At 36.2% G+C, this 23,180-nt stretch overlaps 2 protein-coding genes across 2 annotated transcripts; both read left to right on the top strand.

The window, feature by feature from the left end:
• The first annotated feature begins 1,773 nt into the window (after positions 1 to 1,773).
• On the top strand, positions 1,774 to 11,476 carry LOC107790031 (cellulose synthase A catalytic subunit 1 [UDP-forming]). The gene is made up of 14 exons (XM_016611928.2): positions 1,774 to 2,145; positions 3,036 to 3,231; positions 3,337 to 3,518; positions 4,796 to 4,913; positions 4,993 to 5,182; positions 6,063 to 6,329; positions 6,427 to 6,772; positions 6,984 to 7,121; positions 7,242 to 7,367; positions 7,563 to 7,775; positions 7,858 to 8,122; positions 8,723 to 8,919; positions 9,008 to 9,358; positions 10,521 to 11,476. Exons 1-14 carry the CDS (start codon positions 2,065 to 2,067, stop codon positions 11,106 to 11,108), a joined length of 3,258 nt encoding a protein of 1,085 aa, XP_016467414.2. The 5' UTR covers positions 1,774 to 2,064; the 3' UTR covers positions 11,109 to 11,476.
• A 7,330-nt stretch (positions 11,477 to 18,806) lies between these two features.
• Positions 18,807 to 22,793, top strand: LOC107790030 (uncharacterized protein At2g34160). The gene is made up of 5 exons (XM_016611927.2): positions 18,807 to 19,021; positions 20,805 to 20,853; positions 21,591 to 21,653; positions 21,737 to 21,801; positions 22,505 to 22,793. The coding sequence occupies exons 1-5, from the start codon at positions 18,899 to 18,901 to the stop codon at positions 22,586 to 22,588; spliced, it is 384 nt and encodes a 127-aa protein (XP_016467413.1). The 5' UTR covers positions 18,807 to 18,898; the 3' UTR covers positions 22,589 to 22,793.
• Positions 22,794 to 23,180: the final 387 nt, after the last annotated feature.

Below are 23,180 nucleotides of genomic sequence, written 5' to 3' on the forward strand. Positions count from 1 at the left end.
CGGATCGTGATACATTCATGTTGTTGGATATCAAATATTGTTTTTTCCTTTAAATTACTTGAGCCGAGAGTCTATTAGAAATAGCCTCTCTACCTCGCCAGGTAGGGGTAAGGTCTGCGTACACACTACCCCCAGGCTCCACTTGTGTGAATTATACTGGATATGTTGTAGTTGTTATTGTCTTTTAAATTACTAAGCTTTAATATCTAGAATATTAATTCAATCATGAGTATTTTTAACATTAATTTGGTTATGAGTATCTACAACTAATGAATACCCTAGAAATGAAAGGGGAAAATTTCACATAAGAACAACTGGACTCCCTACTTTTCAATTTTATAGCCCATATTTTAATTTACAACTAACTAGCCCAAAAATAATAAGCTAATACTCAACATTCAACTCCAATAGGTTCGCGAAATTACTATTTAATTTTTAGAAAACATTGCTCAAGTTTTTAAGTTAACTTTCGAATCATTAACTGTGATTCAAATATTAGTTCAACAAACCAAATCCACTTGGGTAGTGAAAATTAGATTTTTAATAAACTTAAATATGTGGGTTTAAATTCCAAATTTGATTTCGTGAGAATTTTGGAGTGGGTATTATTTAAACTTGTTAGAAATAGTATAAGGAGGTTGTATATAAAATTTGAAGTCATCTAATGAAGATTTGGACTGGTTTTGAACAAGAATTGCAGCTGAAAATCGTGGAAGAAGTTCATCTACAGACGTTTGTATAGAGGTGTATAAAAGTGTATAAGATGTGTTTATACACTCATATACACTATTATACAAAATATTGCAGTGAAAATAATTGTAACATTAGGTCCTATGGAGAAGCCATGCGATGCTTCGTCTTCTTCATTGCATCTTTTCTGAAATTTAACTCAAATCTACTCTAAATCACTTCAAATTTAAATCTTAAACTCCTTTTGATATTTGCAATCAATTGGAACAACACTTAATCCAAACAACTAACAAACTCAAAAAATCATATTTTCCAAAGCAAAGCTTTGAATGGCCTTCAATGGTGGACTTCTACTTTTCAATTTTCTTACACTGTAACCAGGTGACACAGGGGAAGAAGCAGAAAATATTTTGCCCCTTAAAGCATAGGTAGAAGATGTGAGAAGAAGAGAGAGTGAAAACAATATGTACAATATGGATTAGATAGGGTAAAACTTTAAAACATAGGTCATTTTTTATTATGGTGTAAAGTTATGTATATTTTCTTTTAATTCTTTCTAATGAAAATGATGAGATTCAGTATTTGAACTTCAAATAAAATATTAAAATAGTGAATTAAAGATGTACTAGTGCAATACTGGTTTTCTGATTTTTACTCAATAATATTAAACATTCACAAACTTCTTTTTCCTAGTGAAACGGTAAACAGAAAGTTAACTTTTCTTTTTCTTTTCCTCTTTTTACCTTGTTTGCTTTCCCAGCCAGTCAAGATCTAACAGTCGAGCCCATCATTTATTATTTTATAACAGTGTTGCTTCGTCTTCTTTGTCGTCATATGATAGTGTATTATGTAGTTTATTATAAAAATAATAATTTTATACCAAATTTATTTATGTTTAGGACTATGGTTTGTAATAATATAATCAATATCATTGATGAGGGTACTATTAGGCATTTGTGATAATTTTTAGAACTTGTGATTATAAATCATGTTTCATGGTTTTTTTTTTTTAAAAAAAATATATTTTAAAAACTAATGTCAAATTCACCCAAATAAAAATTTTTAAAATGAATTTGGAAATGTATGGTCGCTGTAGCTAAAATACCCGGCGGCTCAAGGGAACCGGTCAAGGCGGTTAAAAATCCTCATAATAATGTAATACAAAAATCAAGACTTCCAACAAAAACTAATTTCCGGAAAAAATAAATAAAACAGAAAGCGTAGTAAGTGTATATCACAAGCAGTGATGACCAGTTGATTGGCAGAGAAGCAAAGAAATGCTCCGCTGCTTCATAGCTGACTGTCATACCCAAATATCCTTTTCCATTTCCCCTTGATCTTTCATGTATTAAACCCCCCAGAAGTTAGAGAGAAATGGAGGCAAGTGCAGGAATGGTTGCTGGATCACACAAGAGGAATGAATTGGTTCGAATTCGCCATGACTCTGATAGTGGGGTATGCTTTTGGAAACTACCCTTTTGATATTTTCAGTTAAAAGCATGTTTCTTTATTCTCTTTTTAGTCTAATGTGGCGTTTAGATCTAATGTGTAAATGTGTAATAGTGGGAGTTAGGATCTTTCCTTCTGCTTTTTCAGTTCCTGATATTCTAATAAATTTCAATTGAATGTGGTGTTCAGATCTAATGTGTGAGTGTGTAGCAGTGAGATATTGTAAAAGGTTGGGATCGTTGAGCTGAATTGGGATAGAGAAGTTGATCATCTTGAATTTTAAGTGTTCAGATTAGTTTTCTTTTTGATGAAGTAACAGTGAAACATTGTTGGTGTTGGGCCAGTGTTCAGATTTGTTTTCTTGAGAATCTAAATTCGCAAATTTGCTTGAATTTGGTTACACATTGAGTCTTGGTTCAAGTGTAGACTGAGCTATAGGTCAATATCAGGATTTTATGTGATTCAGTTGGAGATTGATGTATTTTCGAGTTTAGTAGTTGTTTAATAGGGTATTTTCATAGTTGAGCTTGATCTGATTTTGTTGCAATTTTGATCATTTAAGGTGTACTAAATGTGTCCCGACATTGCTAGGATAGATCTCATTGGTTTTCACCTTTTTGCTGTCAATTTTTATATGTTTCAACATAATTTTCTCTGGAAAAAAAAGGCAAACTTTGGAGAAAGATAGGCATGCTTTATCCTTAGTTTTAGGTTACTTGATACAACACTGATCACCAAATGGTTGAATCTGATTAATACTTGATTGCGAATACTGTCCTTCCAAAATCAGCCTCTGAATTCAATTAATGTACAATTGAAACTTCAGTAGGTTTGTGGGCACTTATTGTTCAATTCATTGCATTCCTGTTTGTTCTAATTGATTGTTGTGAATGCAGCCGAAACCCATTAAGCCTCTGAACAGTCAGATTTGCCAAATTTGTGGCGATACTGTCGGATTGAATGCCATTGGTGATGTCTTTGTTGCTTGTAATGAGTGCGCATTTCCTGTTTGCCGGTCTTGTTACGAGTATGAACGCAAAGATGGAAATCAATCATGTCCCCAGTGCAAGACAAGATACAAGAGACATAAGGGTGAGATTTCCTGAATAAGTTGTCTAAGATTCTTTTCCTGCTTCATTTGAGTTATTATTTCTGTATCTAAGATGAACATTAGCTAATTGGTTGTGCAAATATTAGGGTGTCCACGAGTGGATGGAGATGATGATGAAGATGATGTTGATGACATCGACAATGAGTTCAATTATGCGCAAGGCAATAGCAAGGCCAGACGCCAGTGGCAGGGAGAAGATGTTTCGTTGTCTTCATCCTCCAGACACGACCCTCAGCACCCAATCCCTCTTCTCACAAATGGGCAGTCTGTAAGTGACAAAATTTGCTTATCTCGTCCTTCATGATTGTACATTATGTTACTATACTTCAAATATGTCTTAATATGGTAAATGACGCTACAACTCTTGAAGCTATCAAGGTCACTGTTCAGTTACACCTTTTAGTTTTGATGAAGTAATGTTGCTTCACTTGCTCTGGTGGCTAGGTTGCATTTCCCTCCTAATATTATGTACTGAAGTTAAATAAGGCTCTCAAAAAATATTAGTCCTGTGCATGGTAGCTTCTATCAGAATCTCAAAAAATATTGTTTTCAGATTCTGCTTTTGAATCTATGCCTAATTTTTTATCTTCATCATCCACCATACATCAGGGGCTTGTACATTACTTGTATCATTGTTCTGTTGGCTCATGAATTTTGTTTTTTAAAAATGGCCCGTGAACAATTTTTTTTTCCTTCTTCGTTTTTCTATGATAAATAACAAGGTTTTATTGATACAGCAATAGAGAGTGCTGATACGTATAAAGTGCGGTTATTAAAAATAACAGAGTATCCTATAGATCCTGTAGAGTGTGAAGGAACTCCAAAGGGCCATCCATGTTGTACATCTTTCATTTTTGTCGAAAAGGCTAACTAAATACAAAGATCTATACTCAAATAATTTATCTGCAACTGCTTTGCTGTGAAATATCTACTGAAGCAAACACTAGAAGCTTCGTTTATTTCCTTTTGATTATGGTAGGAACCAAAAATGTACAACTATCCTTATTTTTTAGCTTGGTCTTTCTTTAATACTTGTGCATTTTTTTTATGAAGTTTGTATGATTATTTCTTTGAAGTTATCAGGAATTAATACTTTAAAAAACTGTTACTGCAAAGGAATGAAAAGGACTAGTTGTTCTGACTCTGTTAAATTATTCTCCCTCATGTAAAGATTGTGTCCCGTGAAAGCCACTTTTTGTTTTACACTTCTCTTACTAAATGAAGGAAATGCCTTTGGATTTCCTTCAAAGGAAATGCCTTTTATGTCTGTAATTCCTTTATTTGAAACTTCAAAATCTTATTGGACTAGGGAAATGCCTTTTTATGTCATAATCTTTTCTTTGTTTTGTTTTATGAGTTTATTGAACTTCTCAAAACGTAATTGATCTTAGGTATTTTGTGAGATGCCACACCAGACACACGATCTGTGGGCAAGTGTGTTGTAAATTTCTTTCTTTGTTTTCTTTTATTTATGAATTTATTCGATTTATTGAACTTAACGTTAAAAATTTATTGAACTTAAGAGAACATATCTGATGATGTTAGGTATCTGGTGAGATTCCGAGTGCCACACCAGACACACAATCTGTAAGAAGTATGTCAGGACCCCTGGGTCCAGGAGACAAGCAAGCATCGTTGCCTTATGTTGATCCTAGATTGCCAGGTACAACTTGTTTCAATGTCTCCATTTGATGAAATCCTATCATTCTTTTTTCTTCTGAAACTATTACATGTTTTTCCAGTTCCTGTAAGGATCGTGGACCCCTCAAAGGATTTGAACTCTTATGGGCTCGGAAGTGTTGATTGGAAGGAGAGGGTAGAAGGTTGGAAAATAAAACAGGAGAAGAATATGACTCACATGAACCATAGATACACAGAAGGGAAGGGGGGAGACATTGAAGGGACAGGATCAAATGGAGAAGAATTGCAAATGTGAGTATCTTATCTAATAACTTAATAATGAGAGAAAAGTGTTTTAAATTTAGCTTTTCCCCAGAAAGATTTAAATTATTGTTTTTTTGGAGTATCCATTAATTATGCAACTTTGTTGCTCTCTCTATCAATTTCTTGCATGCACTTATTAGTTTGGAAAGAGAAAGATAACAGTTTTACACTTTTCCTTTTAATTCACCCAAAGCAACTTCTTATTGATTAGTGAATTTCTCATGGGCATCTAAGCAGTGTTATCAAAGGCGAAAAGCGCAACAAAAGCTCTAAGGTCTATTGGAGCTTTAACCGCAAAGTGCAAATAACGCGTGGGCTTTAATGAAAAAAGGCACAACTGGAGAAAAAGTAAAAATATGTATACGTAGTCCAAGACCAATAACTATAAGCAACAACAACAACGGCCCAGTATAATCCCACAAGTGGGGTCTGGGGAGGGTAATATGTACGCAGACCTTACCCCTACCCCAAAGGGCAGAAGGCTGTTTCCAGGAGACCCTCGGCTCAAGAAAGCAACAAGAGACGATAAAGACCAATAACTATAAGCATGAATAACAAATATATGGACAAAAAAAATTTGTCCATAAAGTGAAATATCAATTGGTCAGTATCACCTTTTCGGGATTAGACTCATTGACAAGGAAAAGTATGTCTTAGAGCCTTGACACAACACTGAAGCATCCACAAAGCGAGGCGAAGCGCTCAATATGTTTTGAGCGTCGCTTTAGGGCTTAAGCGCACTTTAAGCGCGCCTTTAACAACACTGCATCTAAGCTTATTATCCTGTTGTTTCACCATTGTAAAATATTTGCTGGCAAGAAGTAAGATAATCAAATATGTGACGATTTGCTGGTTACACCTTGGACAGGGCTGATGATGCTCGTCAACCTCTTAGTCGTGTGGTGCCAATTCCTTCATCCCACCTTACGCCATACCGTGTTGTAATCATACTGCGGTTAATTATCTTGGGCTTTTTCATGCAATACCGTCTAACTCATCCAGTGAACGATGCCTATCCTTTGTGGCTAGTCTCGGTCATCTGTGAAGTTTGGTTTGCGTTATCCTGGCTTCTGGATCAGTTTCCAAAATGGTCACCCATCAATCGTGAGACATACCTTGACAGGCTGGCTTTGAGGTAAAATTCTCTTGTGGTGAAAATTGTATCAGCATGAGGTTGCCGATCCTTATCTAGATTTCATTTACATCTAATATGTTCTTTCTTGTTTTGTCAGATATGATAGAGAAGGAGAACCTTCACAGTTAGTACCTATTGATGTTTTCGTTAGTACAGTGGATCCCATGAAAGAACCTCCTCTGATTACCGCGAATACCGTGTTGTCCATCCTTGCTGTGGATTACCCGGTCGACAAGGTCTCATGTTATGTTTCAGATGATGGTTCAGCAATGCTAACTTTTGAAGCACTTTCTGAGACTGCAGAGTTTGCAAGGAAATGGGTTCCGTTCTGCAAGAAGTTCAATATTGAGCCTCGGGCCCCTGAGTTTTATTTCGCTCAAAAGATAGATTATTTAAAGGACAAGATTCAGCCTTCTTTTGTGAAAGAGCGCAGGGCAATGAAGGTAGGGAATGAGATTTAAGTATTTGGTAATTTAGTAATTAGTGTGTACTTTCACATTTGCTTGAGCCCAACGTTCTAGATTTATATTTTACACTATGGTTTTTGTGGTTGTAAGAAGCTGGAGTCCAAGGTGCTGTAGAGAAATTATTTTATTGATTATTTGAATATTGATTACAAGCAAACCTTCAAGTCTGAAAATCTTGACTTTGCAGAGAGAATATGAAGAGTTCAAAATTCGGATCAATGCACTTGTTGCGAAAGCACAAAAAATGCCTGAAGAAGGCTGGACAATGCAAGATGGAACCCCTTGGCCTGGAAATAACTCTAGGGATCATCCAGGAATGATCCAGGTACTGTTTGACATTTCGGATTTATTGAAGCTCATGCTCCTTCCTTCGTTGTCCTAATTGATTGAAGCTCATGCACCTTCCTTCGTTGTCCTAATTGATTGAAGCTCATGCTCCTTGCAGGTCTTTTTGGGTCACAGTGGAGGCCTTGATATAGATGGTAATGAACTTCCTCGTCTGGTTTATGTTTCTCGTGAGAAGCGCCCAGGTTTTCAACACCACAAGAAAGCCGGAGCTATGAATGCTTTGGTAATCAACTTATGAGAATTATTTACAAACTTTATTTAGCAAACTATTTGGTTCACAGCTTGAATATAATAATCTACATGGTTTCTAGAGGAGTAATACGTCATATCGCATAGTGTGATCATGTTGCAATCCTTATAACAATTTAGTTTAGAGTTTGAAGGTTTTTCACTCATGCACCATTTTGTTTTTCTTCAGATCAGAGTTTCTGCTGTTCTTACCAATGGAGCATATATTTTGAATGTTGATTGTGATCACTACTTCAACAACAGCAAAGCACTTAAAGAAGCTATGTGTTTCTTCATGGATCCTGCTTATGGAAGGAAGACATGCTATGTTCAGTTCCCTCAACGGTTTGATGGCATTGACTTGCATGATCGATATGCTAACCGGAATATTGTCTTCTTTGATGTAGGTCTCTTTTACATGTTCACTATGTTGTTCTTACTTGTTATGGTTGCCAGAATGCTCACTTTATGATGTCCTTTCGTAGATCAACTTGAAAGGGTTGGATGGTCTTCAGGGTCCAATGTATGTGGGAACTGGATGTTGTTTTAACAGGCAAGCATTATATGGGTATGATCCTGTATTAAGTGAGGCTGATTTGGAGCCGAACATCATTGTGAAGAGCTGTTGTGGCTCACGGAAGAAGGGAAGGAATGGAAACAAGAAGTACATTGATAAGAAGAGGGCAGCAAAAAGAACAGAATCTACTATCCCAATTTTCAACATGGAAGACATAGAAGAGGGTGTGGAAGGTATGTCATTACAACTTGTCCAATCACTTGGAAATCTTTTTCCTTACTCGAATCCTACTCAATTAAATGTATGTGACATGGTTCTGAAGCTTCTAACTACTTAACCATACCCAAAGAAAAAGGGAAATGGGGAAACATTTAAGATTTTAACCTCTTTTCTTGTATCCTAAAGTTCTTTTCCACAATGTATAGCACTGTTTACGGGGTATCAAATTTGACCTTTCTATGAAGGGGAGCCTTGGAGCAACGGTAAAGTTGTCTCCGTGTGACTATAGGTCACGGTCTCTAGCCGTGGAAGTAGCCACTAATACTTGCATTAGGGGTAGGTTGTCTATATCACACCCTCTGGGGTGGGGCCATTCCCCCGACCCTGCGTGAATGTGGCATGCTTTGTGCACCGGGCTACCTTTTCATGATGTCCTCCATTCGTTGCTTTACTATCCAAATCTCTAATTCTTGTCAGCTCTGTTGTTTGTGGTTAAGTTGGCCAATATTCCAACTCCAGTCCTCAATTTGTTGTACCTATCTCTTAGCTCATGCTGCTAAATGCATGAATAAATTCATCGTGACGCTTTTTGTTGATATTGCATTTCATCTCAGGATACGATGATGAAAAATCACTGTTAATGTCACAGAAGAGCTTAGAAAAACGTTTTGGTTCATCTCCGGTATTTGTTGCTGCTACCTTTATGGAATATGGAGGCATTCCTCCTTCTACCAATCCTGCAACTCTTTTGAAAGAAGCAATCCATGTTATTAGCTGTGGGTACGAGGACAAGACTGAATGGGGCAAAGAGGTACCTCGATTTATTTGCTTTATTTTAATATGATATGCTCAAATCTATTGATTTTTTTCATTGATTGAGCTTTGATCTTTTCTATTAGATTGGATGGATTTATGGATCTGTTACTGAAGATATTCTTACCGGGTTTAAGATGCATGCGCGAGGATGGATTTCAATCTATTGCATGCCTCCTCGGCCAGCATTTAAAGGGTCTGCACCCATCAATCTTTCTGATCGTTTAAACCAGGTACTTCGGTGGGCCTTAGGATCTGTTGAAATTCTGCTGAGTAGGCATTGCCCTATATGGTATGGCTACAATGGGAAATTGAAGCTTCTGGAGAGAATAGCATATATCAACACTATTGTTTATCCCATCACATCACTACCTTTGCTTGCTTATTGCATTCTTCCTGCCATCTGTCTTCTAACTGGGAAATTTATTGTTCCTGAGGTAAGTGAAAAGTTCCACTTTTGCTTTACACTTCTATTTCTTTCTGATAGTTGTATCAAAAATAGCTGAGTGAAGTAATGACTAGTCCTAACATGACAGTTTATATTTCACTAATCCTATTAAAAAGGGCTGAATGTACTAGCTTTGCAAATAGACAAAGTCTATTGACCTAATGATGAGTCAAAAATTAATACAATTATTTCTCTTTCTCGCCGCCTTCTAAGCTTCTCTTGAATTGTGACTAGTGGTGGCAAAATGGTTAAAAGAAAACAGTTATCCACCCATATTATCCATTAAAAAATGAGTCGGATAATGAACTATTGAAAAACGAGTCAAATATGGATAAAGTACCATATTGTCCACTTAGAAAATGGATAACTAATGGGTTTAGCTTTTACATTTGTAAAGCTTCAAATTGGGGGTTCCTCAAGTTTGGGAGACTAGAAATTTTTCCAAAAGTGATAATATTCAAGATACCATGGATATCAATATATCCCCCAATTAACCCGTTTTTTATCCGTATTAAATATGGATAATTTAATACGTTTTTTGCATTACCCTTTTTTGACCCGTCCAAATCCAACCCGACCCGCCCATTTGCCACCCCTAATTGTGACTAATTTAAACGTTTATTTGTCTTCTTAAATTCCGCCGATGTGAGCTTGCTCACATTGCCATTCCCAAGACCAAATATAGGAGGGTTGCGGTAGGTTGTGCAAAGCTCGTCAATTTATGATTTGTTTTCTTAGTGACGATTTCTTCCGAGTTACAGTCATTGTCTGGATTCATTTGGATACCAAATGGAAATGACTTTTAGTTGTAGAGCAAGGTGATTAAGACCTAGGGTCAATCAACTGTAAATTGTGGGCCAGGTGATTAAAATCTTGTCAATCAAACTTGATCTTGTTTCTCTTGAGAGAGAAAGAGAATAAGGTGCCATTGTTCAAGGTCTCTTTTACCCCCCTCTGGTGGAATTTTGCCCCCTCAAGTGATGCGTACACATTTAATTAGTTGTGATCAATCTGGTCCATAGATAATTTAACTTCACCTGGCTTCCTGTCATGCAGTCAGCTTGATCTTTTCTTTCCGTCATTGTATGTTTATTCACATATTTGTCCTTCAAATTCTGTATTAACGCACCTGTTCTATGTACCCCCGGCAGATAAGCAACTATGCTAGCATGTGGTTCATTCTTCTCTTCCTTTCCATTTTTGCAACTGGTATACTGGAGCTTAGGTGGAGTGGTGTGAGCATTGAAGACTGGTGGAGAAATGAACAGTTCTGGGTTATTGGTGGTACATCGGCTCACTTGTTTGCCGTCTTCCAAGGTCTACTAAAAGTGCTTGCAGGGATTGACACAAACTTCACAGTCACGTCAAAGGCATCTGATGAGGATGGAGAATTTGCAGAGCTTTATGTGTTCAAATGGACATCTCTCATCATTCCTCCAACTACAGTCCTTATCTTGAACATGGTAGGAATTGTGGCTGGTGTTTCATATGCCATAAACAGTGGGTATCAGTCTTGGGGACCTCTATTTGGAAGGCTCTTCTTCGCCATTTGGGTCATCGTCCACTTGTACCCTTTCCTCAAAGGTCTTTTGGGACGGCAGAATCGTACACCTACCATCGTTATTGTCTGGTCCGTTCTTCTTGCGTCTATTTTCTCATTGCTTTGGGTGCGCATCGATCCCTTCACATCTGACGCCACACAAAATGCTGCAAAAGGTCAATGTGGCGTCAACTGCTAGTGATGTTTGATGGTCATTTGATTAAGTTAAGCAGCAGTTGTTGCTTTGTATGTAGTTTTAAAGAACTTTGAAGGCACTAAAACACATGCAAGGCCTCATAGTAATGCTGTACCATTGTCCTGTTTGTCAGAAGGAAGTGTGATGGATGGAAGACATGCGACACTTCTGTATTTTTTGCCTTCTGTTAATATATTTTTTATTGTCTCAAATGTTCAGGCGCAAGTGATATAGCTTAGGTGGAGAATTTTAGTATTGATTTTGTTGTCATTGTGCAGTATTGGTTTACGTTGAGGCTGTCACTTTCTTCAAAGGATGATGATATCATAATTTATGAGTACATGAAATCCAATGTCACTTTTATCTCCTTATTTCTGAATTGTATGTGTGTTGCTGCGAATCCCGTGTCATTTCATCTCCATGCTGCAAAAGAAAAGAGGGGAAAGGGGGGTAGAAAGAGTGCAGGTTGTTATAACGACCCGATAGAATGTTGAGTTCTAGTACTCCGTTTTGTGATTTGAGACCATGAATAGCTTCATTTTATGATTCATAACTTGCGTGCATGGTTGCTTCGATTTCCGGAAACTTTAAATGTATCTTGGAAGAGAAATTTTAATTATAGAACTTTTAACTTTTTAGAGTTGTGCTCGTTTGAAATTGGATTTATGTGAGCTCATTTGAATTTTTCTTCTATTATGTAATTTCCAACTTTGCTTGGTTCTAGGGATCTCCTTAGACCTTAAATCACTTCTAATACATCTCCGACAGTTAATATCATGTCCAAGTAATATGGTAACAGTCAGTAGTCTCTTTTAGCACAAAATTGTAAGGGGCTTTATAGTTTGGTCCTTTAAATCTATTTTAAAAAATGAACACTTTTGGTCTTTAATAAATATTTAACAAACGCTATTCTTAGATTCCACAGAAAATGTAATTTTTTTAAACATGAACTCGCATTTAGACGTGCAATATCTACTATTTGTGATTTATTTTTAGTGTTAGGTGCAATATTTGAGGTATAATTTTTGCCATTTTTGATCTATTTATATTGTTTGTCTAAAGTTTTGGTGTTGTTATTTATGCGATTTGATGTGACTTTTTGGTGTTTCTTATAAATTTTTTGCACTTTTCATTAAATATAATAGCCCGAGGGCGTGTTTAGTATGAATTTTTCAATGTTTGGTTGGCTAAAATAATTTGAAAAATATTTTTCTCATAAACTTATTTTTCCCATCCTATTCCCCACTAACACCCACCCCACCACCAAGCCCTACCCCCACCCCACGCCACTGTCATGATCCAAACCGCAGGGCTGCGACGGGCACCCGGTGCCTTACTCAATCGAGTACCAACGTAATATCTTTATTATCATACCATCATGGGTAAGTGGGCCAAAAGGGCCTTCATGAGATAACTAGAATAAAACATAAGGGAATACTCGACATAGGATGACCCAACATGATATACAAACTTATACATGTGACATACATGCCTATAAAGCCAACATAATCATTTGTACACTCAAACTATAGGTCGACAAGGCCATACAAGTATCCATATAAATGACCTTTGTCTACAAGCCTCTAAGAGTACATAAACGTCATAAAGGTCGGGATAGGGACCTGCCATACCAATCATTACATGTCCAAAGCATACCGACCAAATAGGCAACTCTGGAGCAAGTGGAGTATGCCAGCAACTTCCGCTGAGCTGATAGTCTACTAGGAAGATTTTCATCCTGTCTCTGGGGACCTGGGGGCATGAAATGCAGTATCCCCAGGTAAAAGGGATGTTAGTACGAATAACATGCCAAGTATGTAAGGCATGAAAAGTAGTATATAAAGGACATAAAAGAAACATGGAGTAAATGACTTAACCTGTAAATCCGAACAATACTGTGAGTCATGAAATATTTATAATGTCATGCTTGTGTATAAATGTCATACCATGCATAGGTATATGCGTACATAACATCATCAAGCCTCTGAAGGCATCCCATCATATCATCTCGGCCTCTGTGGGTGAAATCATTAACGCATACCAGCTTATCAGATGGTGGTGCATATATAATGCCATAACCTTTCCCCATACCTCATATACATATAATATACGTGTATATAATATCATCTGATCATGGGTCAATGTACATATATAAATGAATGCAATGCATAATGAAGTAAGTCAATATGATCCCTCGGAATGTCATAAGATCATTATGCCTTCGGATAAACTTTATCAACATACGTATTTTCTGAGACCCAAGAACAGACGATATAATAATAGGACACATGGGGAATCAAGAACATAAACACCTCTTGTATTTCTATGAATAGAGTCATTTATGAAAGTTACGCGTTTGCTCATTTCATTTTTATCATATGGATCATGCCAAAAGGAAAGAAGGGATAGCCTTAGCATACCTTAACTCCGTTGAGTCCTTAATACCTTTCAAGCAATTCTTCAAACAACTCAACTCAATCTACCATTGTATAAGGAGATTCAAAATCAGTGTTAAGTAAAGGCTAAGTCCGCAACTTAAACTAGTAGCTCGTTTATATAAATTTGGACAGCATCTCCCCGGTAACAAGGGTCTCCTCCAATACCATATACAAACAACAACAAGCAGAGCAATATAATAAGAGCAACATCAACAATAGAGTACAAAATATTTCATTAACAAGTCATCAACATATCATGATGAGCGACAAGCTCAAATTGAATCCCTTTAGCACCCTTCAACCCCATTATCATTTATTCTTGAACTTAGGGGTCGTTTGGTAGGAGGTATTAGAAAAAATAATGCAAGCACTAGCTCTATGCATTATTAATACCTTGTTTGGTATATTTTTTCAACCTGTGTATAACTAATATTTATATTAGTTATACATCATACTTGGTATTATCCTATGTATAAGTAATGCATAGAAAACCATGACATTAGTAATACCAAGGCTATTAATGCATGCATTAGTATGTGATGTTTTAGACTTCAATACCACATAAGAGGGGAGGGGGGTGATTTGTGTGGTACCCAATTTTTGCTTAACTGAACTATAGAAGGACCCGGTTCTTCTATGTGTTCCAACTACTACTATTTGCGGAATAATAAGTAAAGAAAATAAAGAACATAGAGATTTTTACGTGGAAAACACCTGGCTCAAAAGGTGAAAAAACTACTACCTACTACTTAGTAGGATTTTTCCAAGCTTCCACTAAAATCACTGAGCCAAGACAGCATTTACAAAACTCTTTGTAAACCTAAGAATTAACTCTAATCCCGTTGTGGCACACAACCTCAACTGTTGCGACAACTTCAAGTTAACTCTAACTTGAACACTATAGGTACCTAATACAATTGCTTCTATGAAAGCTGAAAGGTACAATGTAAAATCACCTACTATAGTTGAACTAGAATAAAAGATAGACACTTGGAACTGGTTCTTCTATCTTGTTCAAGTAGCTTCAGGATTGCACGCTTGAATCACACATAAATTGCTTGCAAAATCGCCTTGCTCTTTTGCTCTCAATTTAAGTTTAACTTCTGCTTATGTGCATTACCTGTAAAAGAGAACAAAACTGATATTTAATGGGTTAGTAATTAGAGATTGACTGGGATACAGATGCTACTCTTCTATCATAGAAGAGTTCAAGTTGATCTCATACTCTAACATTATCCTCTTCCTAAACTGTGTTCTCTTCATGTAAGGAGTCATTCTCTCCTTATCCAATATGCAACCTTTTCGATTAGATCAGGAGATATTACTTCTTGATAAGTCAGATTTATCTCCTTCACGTGTATCTCACATGTTTGAGTTGATCATGACCGTGCTTCACAAGATGGACCTGGTCCATGTCTGAGTTCTTTTGTCAGTCTTCAAAACTTCACTTGCTCTTGGGCCAACAGTATGGTTAAAGACAAAACTGTCCCTAAAGTCCCTTAAAGCTAGAGAATATGGAGGACATTTTTGTAAATAATTATTTTTCTTAAAAATTATGCAAAGCATTATAATTTTAGTACACCACACCAAACAATAGATAAGAAATAATATCTGCACAACTAATGCTTGCATTACTAACCCATGCATTACTAATCCACACATTACTAATACATCTTATTTCGCACTATTTTTATACACCCTACCAATCGATCCCTTAGTAATATATCCAGTTTAATAACCAATATTTTTAAAGGATTTTCAACCTTGTACTCAATTTCAAAGTTACCCGAAATAGCCTAACACAAGATAATATCACTGTGGACAACTTTCAAGTGCATTATAGCCATTGCTTTTCTAGTTACCCATTTCCTCAACAAGATTGATATGTAAGCCAACATAATCATACTAACAATATCATAGACAACTTATTTTCGATAATTCCTGGCCATTTAAAGTCCCCATCAAGAACAATAACATCTCAAGCTAATCCAGGTATTATCTTATAGTTTATCATCCTAACAACTTAACCAACCAAGCTTAAACACAATTAGCAGGCTGTTATTCTCACCTTATCTAATAGAACAACTTGAAATTTCAGCCAAATACAGCCCATAATTATCCTCAATGACAACACAACCTCAGAGAGGTGTTGTTCTTCACTAGAACTAACTTTTGATGTTGAAATATGGTGTAATCACTTCAAATCCTTATGGTATCTGTTTAGGGGGTTAGGAGGAGTGCAGGGACAAGTTTGGGTAAAAAAAAAGAAAAATAAAGGTCGTCCAAATTATTTTTAAAGTGAAGTAGGTCGACCACGGCCTAAGTGGGTCCCATTGGGAGCTGTTTGTGCAGTCTTGTGAAAATGCAAATATCTCTCTACTCCGATGTCGTATCGACGAACAATTTAATGGTTTAGAAACTAGACTCATAGATCTTCAATTTGATATGTAGATCATCCTGTAATTCCAAGTATATTAGGAGAAAAGCTCTGCTACATTTGACCTAAGTTTCAGCACATTATAAATGTAACTTGTGATAACCTTTGCCAACTTTTGTTCCACAACTCGCTTGACTTCAAAACATAACACAAGACTATTATACGACTAAAATAACTCATAACATAACCTACTTATCATGTGAAGAACCCTAGTCTCACCCCAAAGTGCATATTATAATATTCCAAACTTATCGACTTTCGATGAAACTTATTTTTCGTTTAGCTTCTAAGCTTTCCAACCCTCTTGGTATTTGTTATTCATGATCTTAAATATTTGTAATCTCCAAGGTAACATGATTAGCTTACTTTATGTACTTTCAAAAATGATCCCATTTCTGATCTTGCATCAATTGTCTTACGACGTACTCTTATGTACGAAATCATGGGCTGTAATACCTACCCACCCCACACCATTACCCCAACCCACCAACCCCCACTATCCCACCCCTACCCCACCCCACCTCATAAATTATATATTTTTCAAAAAAATATCTTCTACTCACTGACTAAGCACTAAAAAATATTTTTTAGAAATAAATTTGCACTCACCAACCAAACATGAGAAAATAAGTGATAAATCTGCTCATTTTCTAGAAAAAATATTTTTCAAGAAAATATTTCATACCAAACACACCCTGAGTCTATTAAATATTTAGCGGGGACAAAAAATGCTCACTTTCAATTGTCTTAAAGAACTAAAACTATCAGGAGTACATCCAAGAGTTTTAAACCCACCCTCATACATAAGTAGGGGTAGCAAACGGGGGCTCGGATATGGGATGGTAAAAAATGGATAATGTAAAAATAGATAAATATTCGACCCGACTCATATTTAATATGGATAAAAACGGGCTAACCGGCGGATAATATGAATATTCATATAATCCATGACTTCTTGAGATGATCATTTTTGAGAAAATTCCTAGTCTCCTAAACTTGAAGAATCCCCCAATTTTAGGCTTTACAAATGTAAAAGTTAAACTCATTAGTTATCCATTTTCTAAGTGGATAATATGGTTCTTATCCATATTTGATCCATTTTCTAAATAGATAATATGGTTCTTATCCGTATTTGATTCATTTTTAAACGGAAAAGGGCCTATACTACCCCTATTATTTACTAAATGGTTTACAAATACCCTCCGTCTACCTATTCGTTCGAAAAAGCACGCGACGTTATTTATATACCTAAAATTACCCCTATAACGACAGCAGATGTGGGCCCCACTTTTAATGCGTTGGCAATATTTTATTAGGCCACGTGGCTTCTAATTTCACTTCATACATATGGGTATAATATACCTATCCCATTTGTTTAACCCGCCCCATTAAATTCTTTCTTTTTTCTTTTCTCATTTTCATTATCTCTCAACACACCTAGTCCCACCCACCAGATTCCCCCTTCTTCTTTTACCTGCCTTGAAAAGAAAATCAATAAAAATGGCAGCCACAACACCACCCAAAAACTTCCAGAAATTTTACTTGTCCTATTGAAACAAAATGCATTTTAATGCATACAGTGAATGTAAGTTGGGTTAGCGAGGTATTGAACAAATTCCAATTCCAGCAAGAAACGCTGACGCCCATCATCGGGATCTTTATATACGCTTTTCTGCCTGCAAATTTCAATTGGTTAATTAAGGAAGATGCAACTGATTTTAACATAAGAACCCAAAGGATAGATACATGAGTACGGTGAGGAGACAGATTTAGCTGATTCATCTGTTTCTGGATTAGGAGTAGAAGCCATTCGCCAAACCCTAACTAACTTAGCCGAATCACACTACTGTCCAACTTACTTCTTGATTTTGAACCAATTAAAGTTCTTTAAAAAATTTAGTCAAAAAACTAGTAGAATAGGAAGAGAAAAAAAGAGAGTACAATCTCACGAACTTCTAAGATGAGTAGCTTGTATGCGCTCTCCTTCCACTTGAGCCTATGTTTAAGAGAATTTGGTAGGCTTCAATTTCTTCCAGCCAGTTTTCTCCAGTGAAACAGTCACAACAACACCCAAAAACGCATCACTATCAAAATCAAACCCTCGACTTTCTTCAAAACAAGATTTGAAAACTCACTTTCTACACCATTGGTGGTTGATTTTTGAGTTAGATTTCAAGGAGCCAAGTCAAGCGAGGTCTTTGGCAAGTTCTTTGGTTTGGGATTTCCGGTCATAATCCTCGTTCAGTCAAGTGCTAAGAAAGAAAGAGAAAAATAGTAAAGAAAAAAAGAAAATAATGAGGCGGGTCAAATAGATGGGGCGGGTCAAACAAATGGGGTGGGTATATTATACCCATATGTATTATACCCATATGTATGAAGTGAAATTAGAAGCCACGTGGCCCAATAAAATATTGCCAACGCATTAAAAGTGGGGCCCACATCTGCTGCCGTTAAAATGAGGGGTAATTTTAGGTATCTAGATAACGTCGTGTGCTTTTTCAGACGAATAGATGGACGGAAGGTATTTGTAAACCATTTAGTAAATAATAGGGGTAGTTTAAGCCCTTTTTCGATTTTTAAAAAGTTCATTATCCAACCCATTTTTAATGGATAATATGAGTGAATAACTATTTTCTTTTAACCATTTTGCCACCACTATACATAAGGGACCACAGTTATATTTTCTTATCTAATCTTGGAACAATTTGATTTTTGCTAAACATTGGAGGGCCAAATTGATTTTCCTAAGAACAATAAGGGTTACACACATGGCAAAAGGAATTACGTAATACGTCGTCGTTTGTTTTGCACTTGTCACAAAACCCTTCGGTAGTAGATTTATTTTTCCAATTTGGAGGAACGGAAGAGAGAGAAGAGAGGAGGTTGGAATTAGGGTTTTTGAAGAAGCAGCAGCAGCAATGGAAGGAATCACAGAGGGAGTGAATAACATGAGCGTTTCTGAGATTCAAAACCAAAAGAAGAATCGAATTCAAGTCTCCAACACCAAAAGATCCCTTTTCTTCTATGTTAACCTCGCCAAGGTTCTTTTTTTTTTTTGTTTAAATTTTTTTTAATAGTTGTTTGTTTGCAAAATGGGTATTCCAGATATTCGCTTGTTTCTGATAGAAGAATTAAAGTGTAGATTATTATTTAGTAATTTGGTTCCCTTTAATGTATGCTGGGTTGTGGTTAGTTTTTTTCTAATACTTATTGAGACAATTGATAGGATTTTGTCTAATTTAGGATAGTCTGTAGGCATGTTAAATACCAAATCCTGGGTTTTGAGTCTGACAGTTAGATGTTTTTAATGGGATTGGTTTATTTGCTTTTCTGTTCTTTTTCCATATCCAATTTGAAGACAATGTGCTTGTGGGAGAAAATCGGAAAATATTTAGTCCATTCTCCTCTCTTTTTTTCTCTTCATGTTTTCATGCAAAAAATTATCCATATAGACGATACATATTAGTTGGGAATATGTTTTAACACTAGCACTTTTATTGTACTCCCTCCGTTCCAATTTATGTGAATCTGTTTGACTGGGCACGGTGCTTGAGAAAAAATAAAGTCTTTTGGAATTTGTGGTCCTAAACAGGTCAAAAAGGGTCCCAGAGTATTTGTGTGGTTAAAAAAGCTTCCCATTAATGGTAGAATTGTAAATTTAAGCTAAATTGTTACCAAATTTAGAAAGGGGTCATTCTTTTTGGAACGGACCAAAAGGGAAATAGGTTCACATAAACTGGAACAGAGGGAGTAGGTATTATGCTTTCTAGGAGTTGGTATACTTTTAGATAATATACAGAACTTCTAATACCTTTTATTTATATTTGCATAATATTAGCGTGAGATTAGTTCAAATAAAGTAACGTAGTTAGTGAGGATTGATATAGCCGATCCCTAGTTGTCTGGGATTGAGGTATCCTTGTTGTTTTCATGTTTTCCTGGGCAGAGATGTGTGACAATTCTGGCGAAGAACTACAACTTGTAATCTATAGCAATGTCTCAGATTTTTTATGCTGGAAACTGGATTGTATGTGATTGATGATTAGGTTAATTTGAGGCAAGAAATGCTGTTCTGTATTTGGATAAACATATGCCAGAAAAAGAACACGATGCAAATTTTAGCAGTCTGTTCTGGTTTTTCCACGACCTGAGAAATCAAGAACATAGCTGTGCGAGAGAACTGAGTCACAGAGGGTTTGCTTTACATAATTCACTCCCAAGAAGCCTGCAATTTTTCAACAGTCCCATTGTTTAAGATGTTTCTACCTTTCAATTATTTTATTTTATTTTAATTTCTTCCTTTTTTCATTGGTTAGCTCATCAAAGTGTTTGGGTTCAACCACAAAAGCTCCTTAAGACCCGCGCAGTGTTGTCAAAGGCACGCTTAAAGCGCGCTTAAGCCCTAAAGCGAGGCTCAAAACATGTTGAGCGCTTCGCCTCGCTTTGGGAGGGCTTCAGTGTCACATCAAGCTCTAAGGCATACTTTTCCTTGCCAATGAGTGTAATCTCGAAAAGGTGATACTGAACAATTGATATTTCACTTTATGGACCAAAAAAATTTCAATTTTTTTTGTCCATATATTTGTTATTCATGCTTATAGTTATTGGTCTTGGACTACGTATACATATTTTTACTTTTCGCCGGTTGTGCCTTTTTTTATTAAAGCCTACGCTTTATTTGCACTTTGCGGTAAAAGCCCCAATAGACCTTAGAGCTTTTTTGCGCTTTTCGCCTTTGATAACACTGGTTTTAAAGTATGTTCTGCTCTTTTTGTTGGTATTAATATTGCCTAGTTTCTGAAATATTTTTGATTTTTCCTTCAGAGGTATATGCAGCAGTACAATGAAGTGGAACTCTCTGCTCTTGGAATGGGTAAATCCTACAGTACCTCATTTCCCTATATGTAGCTCTGGTTCTTGCTTGTAATTGGACATCATAGTTTTCTTTTATTTATACATTCATTCATTTTCTTTTTTTTTTTTGGGGGGGGGGGGGTGCGTAATTCTCCGTAGCTGAATTTTTTAGAGTTCTGTTGGCTACTCTTGCATCTAGCTCATCCAATGAAACTATTCATTTTCATGTTGACTGTTGTCTAACTTTCTGAACTACACTTGTATTATATGATTTTTGCAAGTTCGATAAGTAAATGTCTTAGTATTTTCACCCTTATTGTGTATAAAGCTGACATGGCAAACATTTGAGTCATAACATTACAACCTGGGTTATGGAGGTCAGTGATCATTAGAAGCATACGATTTCTCCTGTGCTGCAATCTGATATCCTAGGAACGATTTTGAAGTTGTAAATTTTGACCGAGAAAGTGTCATGATTTTTGTCTTGGATTGGAGTCGTCGAGTATATTTGGCACGGTTCAGTATCAACTCTTAGTTGGGGAAACCTCATAGTATCTCTAAGAGCAGAGTGCTTGAAAATTATGTTTGAGTTCAAGAAAGAAGATGATTACGATCAGTGAAACAGTTTAACACTTAATGCTTTCTTGTTGTGTGGGGCCATACTTATTTGTTATGTCATACTGTCATTACTTGTTAGGATTGGCTCGTCTTATAGTTCTTAAATGGATTCACAATATTTCCTATCTATGCATGCAGCTATTTCAACAGTGGTGACTGTTGCTGAAATTCTAAAAAATAATGGATTTGCTGTTGAGAAGAGTGAGGCTTCTCCTACTTGATTCCCTCTTTTTTAGTAGGCTTTTTGCATCCAGATCTGAACTTGGACAATGCACTTTCTGCAGAGATCAGGACACTTACTGTGGACATGAGGGATGAGCCAGGAGCACGGCCAATACCGAAAGCAAAGGTATATTTGAGACGCATTATATCTAGGTGTTAACGGATGCATTCTATACTTATTCAATGGTTCTTAAGTACTAAAGCTCATTATGTAAAACTGGTCAATCATTGTTGTGGAAATTTTACTCAATTTCAGAACTCAGATTCTCTCCAAGTACAAAAGAAAAAGAAACTCAGATCTTCTGTATAATGGTAGCATATACCTTGTTAAGTGTTAAAAGACGAGTCTGGTGCTGATAAGCTCATTTAGCTGTGTTTTTTCAGCTGAGATATCATGCCAACTTCGTTCTCAAACTCAAGAATGGTAGGGTATGGGTGGTTACGTTAACTTTCATGCTCACCAACTAGCCTGTGCATACCTGAACCTGACTGAATTGTTATATTTACTCTGCCTGCTTTCATATGTATTTTCGTTGTTTTGCTCATTGGGTTGTGCTTGCTGTGCTAATCCTTTCTGTTGAAAAAAAGTTGGTGATTTCTTCGAGCAGCAGTTGGAATTGAGAGAATATAGCATTTCAGCCAGTTTTCTTGCCACCTTTTCTAAGTTGTTATTCTTTAATTTATTAGACATCTTATATCTATGAAGCTTCATTTTTAATCATATGAAGTTTTCTCCAGCCTTAACCACCTCTTGGTTTTTCACCATCAATGTGGCAAAAGCATTTTCCTTTTAATGTTTCACTAGATATCTTTGGTTTTTCTTTCTGTAGATTGAAGTAGTGATGGGAAAGACAGAGAAGTTTGATGAGTTGATGGCTGCTGAAGCAGAGCAAAACGGCGACAACGAGGAGTAAAGCTGAAGCCCTCGGTTCTTTCGTAATGGTTTTAGTAATCCACGTAACTGCATTCTTGAATTCAGAAGAGATAAGAAGGTTAACTGTTCTTGGTACTTTTGGTCTATGATTGGATCTGTTGAGTTTAGTAGTTTACCCTCTACCGCATTCATAATTTGTAAAAAGAAAAAAATTGAATTTCATTAAATCGTGGATGTGTTAGCAAGCTGTGGCATTACATTTAGTAGCGCAAATTTAACAGAATATCAAGCAATTGATAAGATTTATCCATATGTTGCCAATGGAGTGTATAGATAGATATACAAGATGTTCAATATAATGTCTTGACTGATTACTAAAACCAAATTGATAAAAATTTCATAGCAAACCAAAATTGACTTATTGGTGACCGTATGTGCATCTGTTAATACTTAGAACGAACTTCAAGTAATCTGATTAATAATACTAGTACATCTCAATTTAACAATCCAACTAGGAACTCAGACCTTATTCATACCTAGTAGGTAGAGAGATTGTTTCTGATAAATTTGCGCTACTAAATGTAATGCAGTAGCACAAGCATTAGCAACAACAAAATAACAAGAAAACAAAG

The sequence above is a fragment of the Nicotiana tabacum genome, chromosome 3 (genome assembly GCF_000715075.1).
Source record: "Nicotiana tabacum cultivar K326 chromosome 3, ASM71507v2, whole genome shotgun sequence".
Lineage (NCBI taxonomy): Eukaryota > Viridiplantae > Streptophyta > Magnoliopsida > Solanales > Solanaceae > Nicotiana > Nicotiana tabacum.